The sequence below is a fragment of the Falco biarmicus genome, chromosome 4 (assembly GCF_023638135.1).
Source record: "Falco biarmicus isolate bFalBia1 chromosome 4, bFalBia1.pri, whole genome shotgun sequence".
In the NCBI taxonomy this organism is placed as follows: domain Eukaryota; kingdom Metazoa; phylum Chordata; class Aves; order Falconiformes; family Falconidae; genus Falco; species Falco biarmicus.
The window spans coordinates 102,371,049-102,393,725 of NC_079291.1; the positions used below are offsets into that span (position 1 = coordinate 102,371,049).

Consider the following 22,677-nt stretch of genomic DNA (forward strand, 5'->3'; position numbering starts at 1 on the left):
TTGAAAGACTGCCTGTTCCAACCAACACCACCCCCGGACAGCCACACTGCTTGTTACCATCTCTGCACTGCTCTACTTTCACTACCTCAGCTCTGCCTGGAGGTATAAAAGGTCTCTGGGGAGACCAGATCACTGCTCCTGACTCGGGCTGTGCATCTGCCCACCTCCCAGGCCACATGTGTCTCCAGCATTAATACGTCCCCCAGCCTGCTAGTCCAACACAATTTTTGCTGGCAGCAGCTATACGTGAACGCTCCACAGAACCACAGCCGGTGCCTCTCCTGAATTTTAATTAATGGATACACCTCAACAGATATTTGCAAAGAAAAAAAAAAAAAGTCATGGAATAGGATCTGTGCCATCATCAAATGAGCCTCCAACCACATCAGCAAGCCTGAAGATGATAGGAAAAGGAGTATTATTTTTATCAAGTAGGTTACCACACATACTGGTTAAATAAAGTTCAGCTACATCTGCCAGGAAGAGCCTAGGGTTGCTTGTTACAAGGAAACTGAGTGTGTATTTATTAAAAAACTGACCAAAATTACTTTTCACTAGAGGAGAAAAGAGTCCCTTCAATGTACGATGCTTCTCCCAACAGTACTGCTTCCCTGCATGATTTGTGCTGGTTCCAGCAACTCCCTCCAAACCCCTCAAGACATTTCACTTCTCTATGCACAAACTAATCCATCTCTAAGCACCTGCACCCCGCAGTTTGGTTTTCACTGCACAGGTTGATGCCTTCGCCGTCAATGCATACTCCTGGACTTGACCAAAAGACTTGCAACACTTGGCAGCTCTCAGATTTACTGTTCGCATGGGTAATCGTTCCAGCCTTGCATCCCTGGAAAGTCAGCTCTGTGAGAAAAGCCTCTATAAACAAATAACGCACAGACTTTGTCGGAGCTCCACAAGATGCCTGAGTTTTCAAATAGCAAATACTATTTTGTAAAAACAGATCATCTGGGGCTTAACCAGAGATACTACAGCATTAACAAGATGAAGAGTTTGTAGGAGAGCACTCTAGACCACGTGACAGCAAAGGAAAGCTGGAAACGGCTGTTTACTCCTGGTAAAGAGGGAGGATGCTCAATGACTTCTATATGAGTTCTACTTAAGAAGCTCTCAGCTATAAGGTGTCAGTGATGACAAAGCTCACTGTAGCAGAAAGAATCTGACAAACTGTTCACCTCACAATTCCTTCATTCTTTCCTCCATGGCTTCAGGAGTTGGGTATCAGAGGCAGGTTACTGCAGTAGGTAGGGACCTGCTGTTCCCATGTTCCTAGTAAGACTTTCAGGAAAAAAACTCTCTCTCATCACATTAGGAGCAATGAAACAATGATCTGAGAAGCCAGTGATAAACATGTGGTTGTAGCAAATATGGAGGAAGAGATTAATTACAGATGGGAAGGGGGAGGGTAGTTTTACATGTCCTTGGCCCATCTGCCATGAACTAATGTCCATTCATCTCAGCTGACAGCAGACTCCACTGGTATGTGACAAATCATATTTGCCTAAGGATGTCAAATCAAAGGATGCTGAAACCAGTCAGAAAGGCGAACTTGGGGCAAATCCACATCAACCTGGTGCACTTGCTCAGCACAGACTCGAGAAGTTTTTGGAGTGTCCCAGCTGCAGCAAGAGTCATCCAAGACTCTTCCATGCTGAAGAACAGAGTAACTGCCAGTCAAAGCACAGCTTTATTTTTTTTCTTCCAGAGCAGCACCAGTGGCTTCAAGAAAGTAAACAGCATTACAATACATAGTAACAGCAACTCTCCTGAAGCAGAGGGACACTGCCAACAACAGACTGATTAAGCATCACTCAAGAGGCCGCGAAGGGCAGGAGAGATGTGCCTGTTTGCTCACCAGCCTGCATTTCTGAAGCCAGCTGAGGTACTAGTAAGAAAGCTGCTAAGATGCTTGAAAGATGTTTCTCAGAGGCCTTCAAAGACCTTCCTTCCAACCTCTAAACACAGCAGTGCAAAATCCAGGCACTGAGAGCAGACACAACCGTCTAAAACTTATGTGAAAGGAGCCTGACAGCTCACTTGCATGTACACCGAGCTGCAACAGGGGAGAAAGTCCCCATTACAAATGGCATTATCCCTGTCTTTTCTTTGGAATTGTTCTGGCTAATTCTATCTTGCTGCGGCTTATTATAAGCTTTTCTAACACTGATAGATGTACAGGCCAGGCGCAGCAGAGGGAAGGGGCTGTCCAGAAGCAGTAAGACCCAAGCATCTGGCAGAAGAACTGGCCAGCAGCCAACACACTTGTATCAGCCCCAGGGTAGAGTGCCTTCTCATCAAAGGCACCCAGCATCCAAACACAGAGCTGCTGCCTCGGCTGTAACAAGCCAGGAGGGATCCCACGGTGCTGCTGCAGCCAGTTCAATGCTCCCCAGTTGCTTATTGTTGGCATCGATTGCTCTGGTCCCTGCCATCCGCAGAAGGGATTAGCTATTCCACAGCATGTCACGGATCAGCTGCTATTCCCCAGTTTTTAGTACCAAAATAAGCTCAAGTCATCCCAGGATTCAAGGTCATGTTTTCATACAAGGTACCGCTTGCCATTTGCTGTCAGGACATGGAGCAGTAAGCACCAGAATGGCAGGAGGGAACTACTAATGCCCTAAAACACCTGTGAGGGACGGACACATTTGGGTCAAGGATGGTTACTTCTCTGCAGCCCTGCTGTGAAGGCTAAGAGGACTGGATGCCACCCAGATGACATCTGTGCAAGTGCCTGCCATAAGCTTAGCACAAGCAAGGCAGCACAGGATCAGGAGACCGATTTGGGAGGCTCCTGTAACCAAAAGCAGCCTGTTAGCAAAGTAAGAGCAGTTGCCACCCTTCAACTGTACTGCCTACGTATTACAGCACGGAGGAGACAAAAAACCCTCACCTTGAGATGAAGCTAGGGAAAGAAGAGATGCTGCAGAGCTTCAGCTTGGCAGTTCAGAGGACAGAGCAGAGCCACTTTGCACTCTGTGGTGGATTGACCTTGGCTGGACACCAGGTGCCTGCCAAGCCTCTTTGTCACTCCGTTCCTCAGCAGGATGAGAGGGAGAAAATAAGATGGGGAAAAAAACCCCTCATGGGTCAAGATAGAGGCAGCTTAATAAAGCAAAAGCAAAGGTTCAGTGCAGAAGCAAAGGAACACAAAAGATGTTACTTCCCGTCAGCAGGCAGTGGCCAGCCACTTCCCAGGAGGCAGAAGACAAACGTCATAAATAACAAATGCCTCCCCCTTCCTCGTCCTTTCTCTTAGCTTTATTGCTGAGCAGATGTCATATGGTATGGAATATCCCTTTGGTCAGTTTGGGTCAGCTGTGCTGGCTCTGTCCTCTCCCAAGATCTTGCCCACCTCCAGCCTCCTGGTGAGGGGGGAATGTTGGAGAGACAGCCCTGATGCTGTGTGAGCACTGCATCCCAAACACCGGTGTGTTATCAACACCTTTCTAGCTACCAACACAAAGCACAGTACTATGAAGGCTGCTATGGGGAAGATTAATACCATCTCAACCAGACCCAATACACACCCACTTCCACTGCAGGGCTTTTTAGGTCCCCAAAGCAGAGCTAACACTTGCTGGGAGCCAGGTCTGCTTCAACCAGAAGTCCTATGTGCAGATCAGCAAAGGTGTGCAGAAGTCACCTGGGTCAGAGCTTGATGCTCCATCATATCAAGAGGCTGGCTTAGCCATGCTGTCTGGGATGATGCAGCCCCTGGCAAAACTCTCTGGAGAGCAACGCTGCAACCAGGCAAGGAGTAAAAAGGGCGACCAGTCCATCCTGCCTGCACGAAAGCAGCTCGGGGAACAGAGCAGGAGACTGAAGCCTGTTTGGGCATGGTGCAGAAGACACTCACTTGGAAACAATCTTTATGAATTGGTGATGGATGCACGATAAAGTAAGGTTTTGGCAGCACAAAATCAGGAATAACGTTGCCACAGAAATAAAGTCGTAGTCCCACAACCAACTATTATTTACTTCTTGGGCAGTAGAACCTCAGCCTAGAAAAGCAGCTTCTCATGCATAACCAGATAAACCACCACTAGCACGGCAAGTTCACTGCATAGCGTCGATAAGCTGCAGTGGCATATTGAGAAAGTGTAGCCAGCACAGGAGCAATGATCTCAGTCCCGCACCACACCACCAGTGCTTTGCCCTGCCCTGAGATGAAGCACTATTTCTCAGGCACTCCCCACCCTTGAAATGCCCACACTTCAAAGCATCTAAGCAAAGACACGTGCAAAGCCTTCTGCAACCGGCTTGATTTTCACCTCTCATACCCCTTTTCAGACATCAGATTAGCCCAGTTAGTCCTGTCCACCACACAGTGTTGGCAGTGTCCGTGGTGGGATGCTGGGGACGGTGGCATCTATTATGCATGTCTAAGGTAGTCATCTTGGACATTTACTTGGCTCACATGAAATGGATGTGACTGTCCCTGTTCTGCGTGGACTTGTCAATCCCCACACAGTCTCATCCCCGAATTCTACTTCTCCACAGCTCCATGATGCCCACAGCAAACCAACAGGCTACAGACTGCAGTCAGGGCAGCACAGCTCCAGACACTGAGGCTCTTCTGATTTGATCTGTGGTCACTCAATAGCTACTTTAGTTGTGCATCATGATTACCACAAAACAATGGATTTACAACATCCCTTCAAGGGAAAAAGTAGTACCAGCACAGGTGGCCTACAGGCTGACTTCAAAATGGGGAGCAAAGCTGTGACCGCCCAGGGCCAGGCATACGTGGGGAGCTGGAAGGTAACGTCAGAGGAGTATTACTACATGCTCATCTTGTTCTCAGGCTCTTCCTCAGCATCTGCTCCTGGTTGCTGGGAAATAAAGGACTCTGGGCTAATCAGGAACTCTGAGGGACCAAGATCAGCAAAATCTGACCACACCACCACCACCACCACGCTTTTGAGCATGTCTAGCTCAGAGGGCAGGAACGATGTTCCTGTTAGTAGCAGGGACAGGTCATCCCAACAAAGGGAGTAGGAGCATGAAGTAAAAGGAACATGAGGGCAAAACCTAGGGATGGAAAGCAAAGAGGTGGGGAAAGCAGGGCTGTGGCACTATCCTGCAGAGGACCAGGACCACAACTTTGTTAACAGTACTACCATCTCCCTTGGCCCAGTGGTGGAGAGAAGGTCCTTTCCTTTAACCGGCACACATCTCATTCACCAGCAAGAAATTCTGCAAAGATCTGATGAAGAGTGCTGAGAAAAACTGCCTATAAGAAACTGCAGAGATCTTCCTTGAGATCTGCAAGTGTCTCTTGTCAGCATCACGAAACAAAACCGGAGCAACTTTAAGACACCTACAAAAAGTGATGCAGATCATTAACGCCATGTTCAAGAGCTAGAGGGCCTTGCACTATTGGACTGAAACATCCCCTCCCGTGCATTCTCCACTTACAGCTGTAATAACCTGAACAACTTTAAAAAAAAAGACACCATTCTCTCCAGAGCACTGGGCACCCAGAGCAGTCAGGCAGAGGGGGGCCACCAGTGCTGCTGTAAATCATTTAATAGAAAGACACTTTCCTGGGGACCTGGGTACACCAGCTCTAGCTCACCTTGTGTGTGAGTCTGCATGTCCCGGGCCAGCTCCATTGGCAGCACAGAGTTTACAAGTGTTGAGATGACTGCAGCATCCAAGTTGCACATGGCTCCAAAGCACTTCAACAGCAGCAGCCGTAATGGCACCCTGTGTTCCTGCAAAAACAATTTATTAGACGAAATGATGTCCCAGATGAGAGCTCACTCTAAGGCAGAGACATATAACTGGCTAGAAATTCCCACTGTTGGGAAGCCACAGACCCTTCCAGGGTGACAGTGAACCCAGAAGCTCTACTGGATTTTAACAGCAGCATGGGAGTCATTTTACAGTAACATTCACAACTGAGCTAGATACAGATCGTTGGCATGTGTGGTCAGAGAGCATGCAACAGCCAGAGCTCAGATCTGAAATGTCCCACTACATCCAATAAACATGACACAAATCAGCAACAGATAACCAGACCCCAGCAAACGGATTTAATTTGTTGAGTAGCCAGGATTCTCTGGGCACACTGAGGTTTCACGAATGCTGCTCTGAAGGAGGTTTCTGGACAACACAATATTTGCAAACCCTCTTCAGCATGTGATGGTTAGTGAACAGGATGGGAGCAGCTCCTCCACTGTGAAGCTGACAGGCTTGTGCTGGGAACAGAGGACATAACCAGAAAGTTCTGGGACGTGCAGGGATTCCAGCAAAGATGACACTCAACCTGCAGCTCCCACGCAGGAGTTCTGGTGCTGGGGTAACCCTCATACTCCAGCCTCAGCCAGCAACTCCAGGGTTCAGAGAACAGAAGCGAGCCAGGCCCTGGCACAGGGCACAACAGCAGCCAGGACAGGAGGCAATTTCTCTCAATCTTGTCAGGCTTCCTTGAGATCCTGGTCAGAGGAGAGCAGGCAGCGAAAGCCAGCAGGCTCCAGTGTGCCCTGCCTGCCTTCCCACTGCTCTCAGATATGCTACAGCCTCCTGATGCTGAGCTCTGGGTTCAGACACAGAAGTGCCAGATGAAAGCTAAGTGCCACAAGACTTGATGTGCTGTAGCTGGGGACTTGGGGACAAGACGGGTACAAGTTTCCAACCCTCCCGAGTCCTACAACAGCACGTTCCAAGGAGAGGGGCAAAGCAACACCACACAGGCGTTGAAGGCAAAACTTTCATTTCTTCCTCTGAATACTGATTTCTGTCCTCACTCCCAAGGCTTCTACTCACAACCTGCTTTCCTAAGCAAAGCTATTTACTGATGCACAGGAGTGCATCAATTAAAAGAGGAGCAGTCACAGCCTGTCAGCTTTCCCAAGGCATCCTCAGAAACCCTTCCTCTAGATACTAGCAATGTCGGTTCTGTCCCTCAATTGAGCTAATAAAAGCAGCGAGCTTACCCTTCACAGTGCCGGCTACTGCTTCGAAGTCTATAGCATCCTCTGCTCTTCCATACAACCTGCATGCATAGCATCAACATTAGCCAGCACACAGAAGGGATGTGCTGGAACTCCACCTCGTCCACACAACTGCCCTATCCAGGGGGAACATCTTACATAAGCTCATCAGATCCACCTGCTCTTTTGCATTTTCAGGGAAATCTCAAAGAGGTATTTGATGCGTTCTGCCACCTTACCATCTGATAATATGCCACAAGGGACAGGACGGATTCAAACTCATTCTTCTTGCACATTTTCTTGCAAACTTCTGGGTCTGCATCTGTCTGGAAGCAGGAATGAACAGGTCAGCCCAGTGGCACATCAAAGCAGCAAGGTGCATGCTGCAGGGACCTCAAGGGAGGCCAGCTGCTTTCAGATCTCAGTAGTCCCAGCCCAACCATCTCACAAAAACTCAAAGCAGAGCATCAAGACAGCTCAAGAACCACCACCCTGCAGATTCTGCATCAAAGTGAATTCCTGAGAAACGTCTCTGCCATACAGCTGAAATCCAAAAAACCCATGACCCGAGCAGCACCCTGATGAGCACATCACTCAGTTACACAGGGCAGCTCCAGTACCATTCCCATCCTGAGAATATCGTACATCTCCTCCTGCCTCTAAATTATGAGGAAATAGTTGCACAAAATCACCCTCTGCCTTGCCCTGCAGGTCCACAGCGAGGCGGCACAGGCTGTATGTTGAGTAAAAAAGACACTGGCATTTATGACGCAAAAAAAAACCCCTGTTCTGCTTATGTCAGAACCTCAGAGGAGTACAAGATAGGTGGCAGAGCAAACCCCACACTGGCACCCGTAGCAGGCCATGTCACTGCAGTGAGTGGCAGCTCCCGTATCACCACGCTCCCTGTATGCAGGTGGGCTTGTTCATGGCAGCAACAGCACTGGGACAGTATTGCCCACTGCTGCCCACTGTGGGGACGCACCTCTCCCGTCCGCACAGATGTAGTGAGATACTTTATACTTTCTCACAAAAATAGCTTTAAAGCTCACCTTCAAGGCAATGAAAGAATTTTCTTTGCATTTAATGGACCTCACCCCGCAGGATGTTTTAAACAGAAGATATTTTACATGGCCCTAGGAGTGCAACAACCCTCACAGTGGGACATTGGGGTGTTTTTGAGGTGAGGGTTTATATTCTCCTGTGATAGGTAAATACCGTGGCTGCCATGAAGAACAGCTCTATAATGATCTTCAGAACAGCTTTGTAAGGTAGAGTGGAAAGCAGCTCAAGAGCGCTGCAGACCCCACACAGGAGGGCACAGCTTCATATCAACAGTGCAGATGCGATGGCAACACAGGGGCGAAGGAGGTCAGGAAAAAAAAAGGAACTTCACCAGGGCTGTCTGCTCTGCCTGAAAAGAGAAATTGACTCACCAGGATGCGAAGCAGCTCCTCCAGGTAGCAGCAGATGACATTCTCATCCTCGTAGAGTGCCCAGCTGCGCTGCTGAGCATCGTCCTTGTGCCTGGCCAGATCTGCGAAGATCACCTCCAGCCGCTGCTCATCGTGGCAGATCTGTCCTGAGGGCAGCCCCGCACTCAGATTCTGCACGGTAGCAAAACCACTGGTTAGTGCGGCCCTGACAGCTAGCTGTTGTCTGGGTGCCTGTTTCCTCTAATCTTTGTCTAAGGACTGGCAGTTGACCCCATTCAGTCAAGAGCTGCCAGCAAAAAACCAGCAAGTTTCAGACATGTGTTATTTCAGCTTTCATACTTCTGGGGCCTCTACCCACCTCCTTTCCTTACACAGCTAATGTAGTGAGTGAATCAAGATAGATGCCAGAACCAGTACATGGTCAGAACATCTTTAAATCCAAGATGCCACAATTCTGCTGGAGCATTAACTGTCTTCCGAGGATGTTAAAGAACCCAAGAAACCTCAACTCAAAGCAAGCTACACCCTGTTTTCTTATTGCATTTAGTAACCTAAGGCTGATCCAGGAAAGCCAATGTTCCCAAAGCCACGGGAATTTGTACCCAAGTCCCTCCTAGATCACATAATTGTAACCTCTTAGCACACGTACGCATTACAACTTCCCCACTTCTCTTCACAGCAAACCACAGGGTGTCTGCAGAACACTACCGGCTGCCTGCCTGCCCTGGGGAGGGTTAATGCTGCAGTAAGGGGATTACTTCCTATAAGTATTATTTCCTATAAATAACTACTTATTTTTTCCTGTATTTCCTGCTCATTTCCTATAAGAGAGGAATTTAAGGCAAGAAGCCAACTCAGATGACCAGAGACCTCTGCACATTTTGTAACACTTACACGGAAAACCCAAGCTGGCCAGAGTACTACGCTCAGTGCCAGCTAAACCCTCGCTCCCCCTTCCCAGGGGGCAGCCAAAACCCACCACATCTTTCACAAAAGCAGCACAGCACATGTCAAGAGCAGGGGGCAACCCAGCCCCACTGAACCAGAACAGTTTATTATCCTTGCACAAAACAAATAAAACACTGGTTTCCTTCTAGGTGCAGGCCTCAGGCAGGTGCCCAGAAGCCCTTCAGGGGACATGCCATAGACTGAAAATCATCCTGAGAATGGGGAAAGCCAAACCAGGGTGGCACGGGCCAGCATTGCTGCCAGGCGGCAGATGAGCACAGCTCCAGGCTCACCCCAATAAAACAGATGTGTCCCGGACACCAAACCAACCCGCTGCACAACTGCCTGAAGGAGAAGTTCCCCTCACTGCCCCCTCCCTCCAGCCTGAAAGAGACACATCTTCCTGTAATCCTTGACTCAAGGATTGACCAAGCGCTTGCACAGTACCCAAAGTGCCAACTGCTCAGTACTACGTCTGCCATCTTCTGCAGCAAGGGTGGGAACCAGTTCATCTTGGGCTGCTTTGGTTCTGCTTTCTTCCAAACAACAGAGCTCAACCACCATTCACAGCAGCTCTGCAGCTTGTAGCTACGACGCGGGCTAACTCAGCAGATCTTACTGCATGTCCTCCTTTCTCGGACTGCTGGCACCTGCACCCCCACCACTTCTACCTCACACAATAACCCTTGCCACGAAGGCTTCAATCTTCAGTTGTTTTTCCTACAATGTTCCTCTCCTTTGAGAAAGAGGGAGGAGTAGGCAGGCAGCAGTTACCCTGCCCCAACAGCTGCCGTGGTCTGTGATTTACGATAAGCCTCTAGGACCTAAGGATATCATATGAACTACCTGGTTTCCTGAAAGCAGGGCAAGAAGGAGGGACCAGCACGTGGAACTGGGCTGATTACAGGTGATGAGCCCAGGCACCATTAAGAGAGGTAAGGACTAATCTGCAGAAGAGCTTAAATGATATACACAGGGGTTTGGCAGCAGCAACAACAAGCAGCAGGAGATCAGCGAAGTGGAAGAGAACCCAGCTGAGAAATTCAAACAGGAAAACCCCACTCACTGAGACCAAACCCTTTACAATTTTTGGATGAAGCTGTCTTGCAGCATGAAGCGACAAGTCATGATCGTTCAGTGTGAAAAGGCCTTTACTGCTACCAGCCGGGACACCCTGCTACTGCATGGTGTCTTCTGGAAACCTAGAGAAGGCTTAGTCCTGTCTTGGTACAGCCCCTTCCAACAGACTGGCTATGAGGCCGGGGGCAGAAAGACTTTAAGCAGGCTTTACACCACAAGTAGAGCAGAAGGGGGTTTTTGTATGGAGACATGAGCCCATGTTTTGCGTCAGTGGCCACACACGCGGTCACAGACCCACACCACCAGCATGCAAGACTGCCAAGCGCAGCAGCCACCCCCTTCCTGGGCACCTTCCACCCTCCAGCCCCTTCTGGAAAAAACACTCCAGCTTTAACAGCAACGTCTCACCTGCTTTGTTAGAGACAGAATTCTTAGCAATTTGTTTTGGGGCATTTGGGGTGTGAACTAATTACAACCCCAATTCAGCGCTTCAACTATATAATCAAAAATTACTCTTCTCACTGCTCATCACATACTTTTTGTCAGGCAGGTAACGAAGGAAGCAGTGTGCTGGTTTAGCACAAGCCTCTGTACACTCTCAAAATTTTGGGAAGCTGTGGACGGCCTAGCAGAAAACCAGGTAACCAGCCGTGAGAGAGGCTGGCAGCTTTCAGGAGCTGAGCAAAATGCAAGAGAATCTCCCACTGCATGGCGATTACAGAGGCAAATATGTTAGCTAAGAGACTCACTTGGTCTTGCCATTTCTTCCTCTCTTTAAGAGGACCTACAATATTGCAACATCACCCGGCTGTCCTCCTGCACCCCAGCTGCTTGGGAGAGGATTCGCCATTTATGTACACTACTCACATCCTCCTCGCCGGAGCACGGCAGAGCTGGTCCGGCCTCAGTCCACTGCTGGGATGTCTTTTTGGATGAGCATTTTAATGAGTACTCGTTTTAATGATCACTCTATTCAGCTTCTTATCACTAATCTGCTTCCTCTAATCCTTCATCTGCAGCCCTTACAACCCCACCAAGCTCCTAATGGACTCGGATGAGATCAATCCATTAACAAGCCTTCAATCCGACCAGTGTAACTGCACCACACACCATCTCCGTGCACTCTCAGCACTGTTCTCAGCCCTCCCACCACCAGGGTCAGGTCTCTGCTTACTAAAACGTCTTGGCAGCTACTACAACGGGCAGCCTCAAACCTTGAACTGACGACTTAGCAACAATTCTACACAGAATCCCCTGAGATCATGGAATTGTTTGGTATAACGAATAAAAAGTCAGTGATTTGTACCATTTGTACTATTGTGTATATATATACACACACATAATTTATATACATATATAAATTTTATAGATAGAGAGAGCATAATTTGCACCATTAAAATATGCTAGTGATGCTGTGACAGTACAGCCACCCCACAACTACACATAACTGCCCTTCCAGCTGCTAGAGCCGGTCTTCTGCACCAGGTGAATAACCTCATCTGGAACCGGGCCCCTACGTGTCAGCAGAGCTGCATCTTCTGTGTGGGACCTTGAGGAAGAACACACGCTGCACCACAACACCTACACCTGAGCACTGCGCAAGCCCACCCAGGCTCCCCTTCTGAAAGCAGTATCCCTCAGGAGAGGTGTGATGAGGTACTAACAAGATGGGACAGGACTTTCTGCTGTGTCTCCATACAGTACCGGGCATTTTTTAAAGTCCCGCAGATGTCCTAGATGACAGACACCGTATCAGTTACGACTAGATCCATACCTGTCCCTGCACCAGCACCAGAATTTCTTCCCATCTTTTTCAGGCTGGTCTGCAGCAATGGGCATGAATCCGAGGTTTTCAAATCCCCTCTGCAGAAACCTGGCACTAAATGACTGCTGTGAAATTAAGCTTATTGTATCCCAAGAACAGGTATTAAAGATAAAAATAGTATTCAAATCTTGTCCAAGGTCCAAATAACAGAAAACTGAACTTCTTCACGTGCAAGTCAGAGCCAGAATATTTGCTTGAAACAGCTATATTTTTTTGCTGAATGTAGAGCGTACATTGACACGGTATTGTTATTGAAGTAGGAAGCAATTAACCATTGGGTTATGGCCACAAACTGAGCCTTGATGATTGCTTATAGGACCCTCTATTCAGTGCAGACAGTTAACAGATTATAATTTGATCTAAAATTTGAATGCCATTAGTTTTCCATATTCAAATGCCTCTGAACAGTTCATTATAATCTTGCCATTAGCAATGGAACTCCAATCTTAGATGTTTGTATGAAGTGTACTCCTCAGGGTTGTATTTAGCAAGTGGGAGCTGAAATTTATTATCCCTCCAACTTAAGCAGAGGGCTGCCCAGATGCACTTTGCTATTTCAATGACTGCTGCAAAAAACATCATTTCATTTCCCTCCTTGCACGTCCGCAGCAGAGGAAGCAGGCATACATGATCTTTTTGGCATAAGGTTTACTTAGAACAAGCTCAAGATAACACTTTTCCTCCAGTGGCTGAAAAAATAATCTTCTGTGGTCTTTTAAAAACAGTAACAAAACAGGGCTGAGGCATATCTGAGGTTTGCATCTATGGAAAACTAGTTTTCATCACTTTGATTAAAGACCAGGCCAGGCGTAAGGAAGTTTTGGGTGCTCCACCACCAAGAGACACAAGAATCTGTGCAGATTTACAGTACGCATAGGCATGCTGAATCTACACAGATGACATGCAGCACCATAGAAGAAAATCTTATGTATTATTTTATAAAAGGCTTCTACACAGAAGCACTTATTGCGGAAGTTCCAGTTTCCTGAGCTTCTATTTGCCATGTTCATAACAAAACACCTCTTTAAAAAGTCACTATTCATTTCTTTCTCTGACTTTATGCTGCCACAATGACTCTCTGAGCTTTCACAATCAGCGGTCAACAACTCCTACCAGAGCTTTCTCAGTGTGACTCAAGTCCTGCTGCACCCATTCCCACTGCTGCTTCGTCACCCGCACCGTCCCGGAGACCTGGAAGGTTGTCATCTCCCACCTGATGCGCTCATGCACTACAATGCGCTGCCGTCCATCCCACCTCCCTCTCCCCAAACCACAGTCTTATCCGAGACACCCACCCCTTTGCCGCAGTCCACCAGTGCTTTCCAGCACCAAGGGCCCTCTCAGCTGGTTTCCCCTCTCACCCCCAGCTCCAAATTCAAGGTTATGTTGTACATCAGCAGTTCATTTGGGGAATAAACTCACCTGCTTCCCACATCCCTGCTTCCAGTACTCTGACTCTGGTTCAAACCCCTGGTTCCCTTGGTGAGATATCTACCCCCACCTTGCACCTCTCCCCTTTCCTTTACAATCTCACTGCACTTCTCACACCAAATGTTAGGAGCGCTCACTGAGCTTGGAACACCTCCTGCCCAAGGTTAGGAGGTGGTCTGCAGCAGCCCCCCTGGCCCAGCACCACATTACCTTACTCTCCACCACAGAGATGAGAATCTGCTCCATGATGCTGCTGGTTGCCGGGACGGAGGTCTGAATATGGCCGATGACCACACCGATGGCCACGCGGGACAGCTCGTAGCTGAGGTGGGTGTTCCTGCGCACCAGCTCGATCAGTTCGGCACCTATCGTCTTGGGCACAGACGCCACCAGAGCACTGGCTTCTGGTGGCACTGGCTCCACGGCGGCCACCTTCTTATCCTCCAGGCAGAGGGAGTTGAAGGCATCCAGACTTGTAGTGGGGGCTGGGGCACCTTTCTTCACCTGAGAAGTCTTCTCGCCATCCACAGTGTGGGACCTCTGGGTCCCCCCTTCAGCTGGTGGTGCTGGGGCAGCCCTCTTGGTCTGGGGCGATTTGCTGGCCCCATCCTTGGGAGAAGTCCCGTAGCGGGAGTGGCCCACAGAGCCGGCATCCAAATTGCGTGTTATCGTGGTGTGGACGCTGCGGCTTGGGACAGGGGGTGGGGTGTTGGCAGGACTGGAGGTGGCCGTCGGGAGAGTGGTCTTTGATGCAGAACCAGCAGTGTACAAGGTATCCAGGGATGTCGTGCTTATAGAGGAGGCACTGGAAGCTGACCCAGGGATAATTTCAACAGCATCTGAAAGGGAACAATTAAAAATGCCTTAGCAACAGCATCAAAGGAAAAAAGAACAAACAAATTGCTACAGCGCAGTCCATTAAAAGGCTCATTGTGCATGCGACCAGAGCAGTTTAACTCCTCTTCCTGCCTGGCTTATCTCAAAGCAAAATTGTACCAGTTCTCTCTGGAACAGCGTTCCTGCACAATCACCTCTTTAGAAAGGGAAAAACTACTCTATTGAGATGAATACCCTTCAAAGGGCTTAGTGTTTTATGCAGGGGAAGGGAGGGAGAGAGGGACAGGACTAAGCGACAGAAAAGTCTTCTCCCCCTGGCTTAGCAAGGCCCTTTTTCTGCATTCAGAATCTAAGCCCTCACTTTTGGATGACGGTGCCTGAGAACTGCAAGACACCAAAGGCTTCGCACACCAGCCTGCACCGCCTCCTTGCATGCACCTCACCGACCGCAAACCACGGTTAGCATCGACAGCAAAGGAAACATTTGGCTGACAACACCTCTAGTCGCTTCCTTTCAGCACTCTCTACCATTTGATCACGAGCCCTGCAGCCCTGCTAGCATCCACCACTTTCACAAGCCTCCACGATATCTGCTCTACTGTATTTCTCCTCCCCCGCCCCCTCTAGTTTTGACTAGCTCTAGCAGTGGTAGCTGTCCCACCTTCCAAGGAAAAAAATCCACTACAAGCAAAGAGATGTCAAGATTTCTCTTTCCTTTAACCTGGCCTAAAATATAGTTTTGGGAAACCTTAACCAGTAATTTCTAGGGGGCAGCTACATACCCGAGTTCTTTCCCAACTGTGAAAACATTTACTTGGGCAAACACTGGGTTACCTTCATTAGAGCTTCACGAGAGCAGCTGATGTCAGCGCTGGAAGAGAAGGAGCACACCCCATGGGGAGCCCAGCTCCCAGGAAATGCCCTTTCACCCACGCCGAAGGAAAGACCAGTGGGACAGACACATATATCACCTTTACTGCACCTCTGCAGGCAACTCCAACCCTTCCTGCCCTGTTGGTCCTGGGAGCCCTCCACTACTCCATCCACCACTCCACCCCAAGGCTGAGCTAGTACTAGTTTCCTTCCCACCGGGGTTCAGCATCCCTCTTTTTTCCTCCTCCTCCTCACAGAGGAGCATTCATGAATCATAGCTCCCACCATGCTTCATTAAATCAAGATAATGAGTCGAAGGAAACTAACCTTTGCAAAGTCCCATTACCACACTGAAAAATGGCTCAGTACCATTAAACACCATTAAGCCAGCCAGCCCCAGGTTCCAATTAACTACCTGCAAGTCAACAGCTCTGCCCTGCTCCTCACAAGGGGATGAGAGCAGGCTGGAGATGGGCTGCCTGTCACTAATGGTATGGCCATCACAACACAGGAGAACACTTGGGCAAGCTAACAGCAACGCAGCAGGATGAGCACTGCCTCTGCCAGCCCAACCGCACTGGAGATGGAGAAGCTCCTGCCCCAGCCCCATGGTCCTGCTTTGAAGTGCTCCTGACCACCTGCTGCCCTGCCTGTGGGCAGCACTTGGGCAGCTGCGCCCCTGGTATTATTACTGCTCCTTACAGGCACCCGCCAGTGGTCTGAAGGAAATCCCATCTGAGCACTGCACAATTCTTTCTAGTGCCTGACAGACTGGGAGCCAAAAGCAAGACTTGAGCCTGTCCTAAAAGTGCTACCAGTGAGCTCCCCGTGATCAACTACCACATTCTGCGCTGCTGGGCAGGCTCCCTCTGCCTTGCTGGGAGATGGCCATGGTGTCTGCGGGAGAAAAACACCCACAAGGATCTTAAAATCACTGCAGCTGTGCACTGGCCAGACTAGCCACACAGGCAGGCAGGGAGTTTGCTCCTCAGAGAGCACCACGTTTCCCAAAGCCACCAGCACCCGAGGACCGGGAGGATGCTGTACCTGGCACCCATCCACAGGTGCCAGGCTGCCCAGACTCCCAGATCAGAGAGGGCTTGAAGGAGTACTGGCCACCAGCTCATGACCATTAGCATTAAAGCCTATACTAATTTAGGATTTATGGTTTTTTTATATATATATATATATATATATAAAAGACATAAAACCTACAGGAATGTAGAATATATATATATTTATAAGGCTATAAAACCCATAGGAATTTAGGATATATAAGGATGATCTTCTAAGCACAAAGCATGAGCATCCGGAAACCATGACTGTTACATCGCCCAGTGTCTGTTTCGTGCCCGAGATCTGGAAAGCGGTTTGTCCTTACTTTTAACAGGAGCAGCAATCTGTGCGTTCTTGCGTTTCTCTGGAGGTGGGGGGGTGATAGGAGCAGCACGCTGGGGCTGTGGTGGGATCTATAAGGAAAGATTTCAGAGCAATCAAAGGAGGTTGACAATGAAGACATTCTCCGTTATGAAACCTTCTTTCTTGCGTGCGTGTGTAAATTTGTCCTTACATCTCTTTCATCATTCAGGGAAGTTTTCTCAGGAGGACAGATATTAATAGGCAGCTTCCTAGAAGAACAAAGCAGGACTCAAGCCGGCTTCATCCCCTCCCCGTGACAGGCAAAGCAGCCCTTGTTTAATTGCTGTCTTCAGCAGCACACAGCACACACGTCGTGTAGACCTGTCAAGCATTTACTCCTCCTTTATTCCAAATGCAATCCCACACACTCGCTGTGTCTCCACATTACTCTCAACAGCTCCACAGAGGCTGCAAACAGGGTGTGTATTTAGACACTCTTCTGGAGAGATCCATTACATCAGCTACAAATACCCTTGCAGAACGACAAAGCCAAGGACTGGAGACAAGTAAATGCCTTTTCCATGCTTTCAGAGCTATTTCTGCTCATGCAGGGAGAAAATAGGGCTAGACCCTCTGTGCAATCCTACGCTACCCATAGCAAGACCCACTGGGAAAAGCTTTTGCCAGGGAGTTGCATTAATTCTCTGCCTCTGGGGTCTCCTGTAATTCTCCTCTGCTACGCATGCTGAGCCAGCAGCGTACGAGCCCCAGATCCAGATTCCTACACTCATCTTTTCCTGCCATATCCAAACACTATGACCACTGACACAGCTTTCACCCAGAATCACTCCGGTGAGGTGCAACCTCAGGGTTCACCCCCGATCAGTAGGACACCGCTGAACGCAGCAGCCAGGCTAGGTGGGAGCACATTGCATCAGTACTCTGATCCTCACATCCCAGCGGCTCAGGGCCAGGAGACTCGATTTGTGGTCCCTTAGGAATTCTGTGATTCAGAGCCTGCTGCCTGAAGCATGACTGTTTTTATGGGATATTACAATCACTGCCGGCAGCAAAACCCCAAAGGGCTGCATTGAAAGGGAAAGGAGGTGATGGCCTGAATGTCCCAGGTAGCCCAGGCTAAAGCCAGCTGAAATATACAGTGACATTTAGGCCATCACACAGTGACAATTTTCCATGTTTGTTCAGCACAGGAAAAGAAGTTTTTCTGTGACCTGCCAGTGCTGAACAGCCCTATAACACCACACAGGACACACAGCACTGCCAGTCCCTGCAGCAAAAAAATGAGACAGGCCCCTGAAAGGTCTCTATCTTAAATAGCTTGGAACAAGGAGAATGGATCCAGGAAGGGCAGAAGCCTCCTTTGAAATGGGAGCAAAGATATTCCTGTAAACAAGACACACTTTCAGGGACCACCTCACATGTTAATGTTAATATGGGGCTCACAGCCCATGTCTGGACCCTACCAGACAAGTGAAGACAGCAGTTTGCACGGCTTACAAACACTATTAGAAAGGGATCTCTTGGTCCCTTTCTCCCACCCAACACCTAATACATCCATCCTTTTACTATGCCGTTTTGACATAAAGAAGAAACTGCGCAAGTCGCTTCTTTACAAGTGCCTTCAGCTGGTGGACTAGTCCGAGATACTGCTGCAGACACCCAGTCTGAGCTCTTCTGCCCTTGTCAATCCATCCCACATTGTTCTCTGGTTAAAAAGCTATATGATACTTCCATACAGCTTCAAAAATGATCCATGTCGGTCCAAAAAGAGACTGCACAGCTGAGAGGCCAAGCAGATCAGGAGGGGTCTCAGCATTGCATGGTTGGAAGGCTGGTCCCAAATTCGGAAAGCTCAGCTGTGCTAAAAGCAGAGCCCTCCCTGCAAAGCGAGGGAGCTAACAGCACGAGTCGGGGCCGCTTGGCACGGCACGGCCACGATTCCTGAAGCAGTGGGATTTAGCAGACAGGCAGGCTCAGAGCTTAGAGCCAACACATGACATTATTTGGAGATAGAGCTAGGGCTGGGTCATTCCAGAGTATTTCCATGGCTTCATTAGCCCTTCCAAATTTACCATGCAAGTTTAACACAGCTATTACAGACTAGTGCTTAAATTAATAGATGTACAGCTAATGTTAGCTCAGAGCCCTGCCAGCCTCATTTAGATGGCCACGCGCAACAGTCCAAGAGCTGTGATGAGAACGTGAGGCATCACATGAATTTCCCTGTGCTGACGCGTGCCCAAGCTGTGAGCCTCTGGCATGGTCAGGAGTTGCGAGAGATAATCAATGGACAACTTTTGCCTCTGCCCCACACCTCAGCTGCTGCGTGGGGCCAAGAGAAGGATGTACAACACCAAAACCCTCCTAGAGAAAGGAAGGAAAGGGGAGAAAACATCCTCTGTCCAGCTGCCATGGGGAAGGTGACCATGGAGGACTCCCTGCAGCTCAGATCCCTCCTGGACAGAGGGTAGGAGAAGAGGTGGGACCTTACCAAGGGTCCAGAGAGAAGCACCTGGACATGTGTTAAAAGCCTCCCTTTCTCCAGGCCTCTACAAGAGGGCTGTGAACTGCCTCAGATCGATGGATTTTACACACGTGCTTCCTTTCCTTTTGCATTCTGTAGGGACTGCTAGCAGAGGCTGTGCTGCCTGTGAGCTGACTCAATCACAGCACTCCATCCCCTTCCCAGCTGGCCAGAGAGCACCACCGCTCCTTCAACTCCTGGGAATAACGCTATTATAGTAGGAACTTTTAAACAAACAAACAAAAAAAAACCAAGACGAAAAAAATAAACCAACAATCCCCCACCCACCACCTCCTCTAGGCAAACTGTGCCAAGTCAGACACACTGGTCTGAAGCAAAGGGTTCTGAAGATGAGCATCACAAACCCACTGAGCATGCACAAAAGCAGCAGACTGACTAAAACATGCTGAGAGCCCAACCTCCTCCTCGGGCAAGCTGGCATGTAACTGCTCCAGCTTCCCACCTTGTGCTAAGAATGGAGGAGCTGAGGAGAGGCTCAGCGCAGGTGTCATCACCAAGAACTCCAGCCAGTTCAGCCCTGCGAGCAAAGCCACCAACAGGAAATTTGCACCTCAAATTTTGCTTAAGTTTCCAGATGCAAACAAGAACACACCCAAAAATCCCAAGCAGCGAAAAGCACATCCCAAGACCTCTGCTTCTCTGGAGTTAGTGAGAAAGTTAGGATTTCAGCAAGCCTCCTCTTAGGCAGCTGCACAACCAGTGGAAGAAAGCCATGCTGCTTCCTCCGTTTCGTACTTTCAAAGCACACAGGAAATCCCCCCAACTGAGCTGTTAAAATCTCAAGGAGCCCTTTCAGCACAGGGCTAGGCTGGAAGCCCTTTGACTGCATCCTCAATGCCACCCAGACAGAAACAGTTCTTTGTCAGCCAAGGAATCTGTCTTGCTCCTTTTTGGAAAGAGACCAAACCACAGACCAGATAAAGACAGGGAACTGGCACGCAGAATGGGCCGTAAGGTGCTCCATTTGCCTAGCCCATAATGCACAGGCTTGAGAATGGAGCTGATTTGGCTGCCCAGAAAATGAATACCAAGGAGAAAAATGGGGTTTGAAGGAGTTGCTGTGTTCTGCATGAGCCAGAGCTACCTCTCATCTCTCAGACTCGCAGTTCTTCAAGTGTAAAACAAGCCTCATCTGCTAGGCATGACAGTGTATCAGTACCTTATAAACACTGCCTGCCTCCGAACACTTATCCCAGACAGATGAAGAAAAACTACAGTGCACATGTTCATCTGTAGGAGAAAAAAAAAAATCTCCACGCTCAGCCTTGCACGGTGCCTTTAGCCCCAACATCCAGCTATACCTACACAGTGTAATCAGACACATCATCCATCCCCAACAACTGCTGCATCCACCCTGAGCTACTCCTTGGAAGTCTCTCTGGCACCACACAGTAACCTTGGAACTGTGCCACCAAGATAAAAAAAAAAAAACCAACTCTGCTTTAAATCATATTTCCTGCAATTTACCTTTAATTCATCATGACAAGCAACATTCAGACAAAGCAGGGCCTTTGGATGTTATTATGTTTTAAGTAGTAAAAATAGGCAGCCACAGCAGATAAAATTCTTAAGGACCAAAGACCTGGTTGTGCAGATGTAACAAAGCAGTGCTGAGCACTCAGACGTTCTGCTGCTCGCGTCAAAACTGCTTTTCCCAGTATTCTCTGGGGAACTCGCAACTCTTCTAGAAAGCTGTCAAGAGATAGTCACACAACATACGAGTGGATCTCGCACGTCACCATAAAACCATGGACCCTCAAGGATCCCAAAAAGCATCACAAGTGTAAATGGAAGGACTGTTCCAGACTTCTTACATAGAGAAGAGACAGCATCAATTTACACTGCAGTGATCCCAGGTAAGCAGCACAAACGTTTGATTTGTGACTTCAGCTGCAAAGGCATTTTATTGAACAGGAGGAACCTAGAAAGTGTCGAGCCACTGTTACCTGATAAAGACCTTCATCCTCATCCTCAAACTCAGTGTTCGGAAGACTGTGGTGTCGCTCGTACCCTGTCCGGCACACCCCGTTGGGCTGCCGTGCCACATCCAGATGGTGATCGCTGGAGGACTGTGTCATAACCATCCCCTGCGGGGTGGGAGAGTGACCTTTGCGTGAGACCGTCTCCTTCCGGTGATGGATCAGTTTTCTGAAAGAGAATGACATCAGAAACAGCGGAGCTAAATAAAGGAAGGGAGCAACCATGCTGCAACTTTTTTTTTTTTATACCGTATTTTTTAATGATTTATTGCATTTGGGCTATATATACACCAGAACGGGTTACATTATTCTGAATGTTTCATTAACTCCAACTCCATGTTTCATTAACAACTAAAGGAAGCACTTCTGGGGGAGGAAGGAAGAGGCTCCGTAAGAGTCCATGATTTATTCATCAGTTCGCTGGAGAAAAATGCCTCTTCCTCGGGGGAGAGTCACATATTGCATCGCAAGCTTCAGAAATTGCCTGCACTTTAGAATCGCTGTTCAACTGAGATTAAACCAGCGTGCTTCAGTGCAGCACGAGGTGTCAGAGAAAAACAAAAATTTCTCCTCGCAAGCAATTATTTGAGAACATATTAAGGACCTTGTGCCACGTGCCAACCACCTCTACAATTCCTGGCTGGTAAAGAGGATAAAATGCATCTGGAAGGGGTTTGATTTCTCATCCAAGCCTACAATGCAGCTGGGAGTCTTCTCTTCTTTACACACACAGGGATAGAGGGGCAAGACCAAAGCGCTGCTTTGCTGGACGCGGTTGACAGGAGCAGCACTGGCTACCGGCTCGAATGCTGGGGAGCCCTCTTGGTGCATCAGCACTTTGCAGCGCAGGGACTCAAATCAACGATGTCTAACTTGACCCCCAAGAACTGAAAAGATGTAAGCATCACACAATGACCACCCTCCATCCACCAGCTCTCCCAGACATCTGTTGTACTTACTGGAGGACATCTCTCTGCTCCAGGTTGTACTTGCCCCCATTCTTCATGGCCGCGTTGTGCACAGCCTCGATGGCACGGTCAATGGACTGGAGAACCACATCTTGCTCCAGCACCTTAGAAACACAACATCCCACATGATATTGCACCACTCCAGCTGAGGTTCTTTTGCACCAGAGCTTACGGCAGGAGAGACCACAATATGGGAAACCCCCAGAGCAGGCACCGCACACGCCAAATGGCCAACAAACAGCTCCCAGAGCCAGAACCCCATCTCAGCAACATCTCACTTTTCCCTCCTTCCTCCAGGGAAAACATATTTGAAGTCATGCTTCACACTGAGTCTGGCCATTCAAGGTTTACGGGTGGAAGAAGAAAGTCCCTGTTACAAGCACTGAAGTCCAACGATCCCTACAGGAAGACCAGGGACA

The 22,677-nt window shown here is 48.8% G+C and overlaps 1 protein-coding gene across 4 annotated transcripts in view; it reads right to left on the reverse strand.

Annotated features, from left to right (window-relative positions):
• Positions 1-22,677, reverse strand: part of NCKIPSD (NCK interacting protein with SH3 domain) — a 54,097-nt gene that overhangs the window by 7,673 nt on the left and 23,747 nt on the right. For all 4 annotated transcript variants that reach the window (XM_056335123.1, XM_056335120.1, XM_056335124.1 and 1 more), the window contains exons 2-8: positions 22,250-22,362; positions 21,258-21,459; positions 16,768-16,855; positions 13,887-14,515; positions 8,393-8,563; positions 7,196-7,282; positions 5,597-5,735 (exon numbers count right to left, since the gene is read on the reverse strand). In XM_056335123.1, the coding sequence (XP_056191098.1) occupies positions 5,597-5,735; positions 7,196-7,282; positions 8,393-8,563; positions 13,887-14,515; positions 16,768-16,855; positions 21,258-21,459; positions 22,250-22,296 (1,363 nt within the window). In that variant the 5' untranslated portion in view covers positions 22,297-22,362. The remainder of the gene's footprint in view (positions 1-5,596; positions 5,736-7,195; positions 7,283-8,392; positions 8,564-13,886; positions 14,516-16,767; positions 16,856-21,257; positions 21,460-22,249; positions 22,363-22,677) is intronic.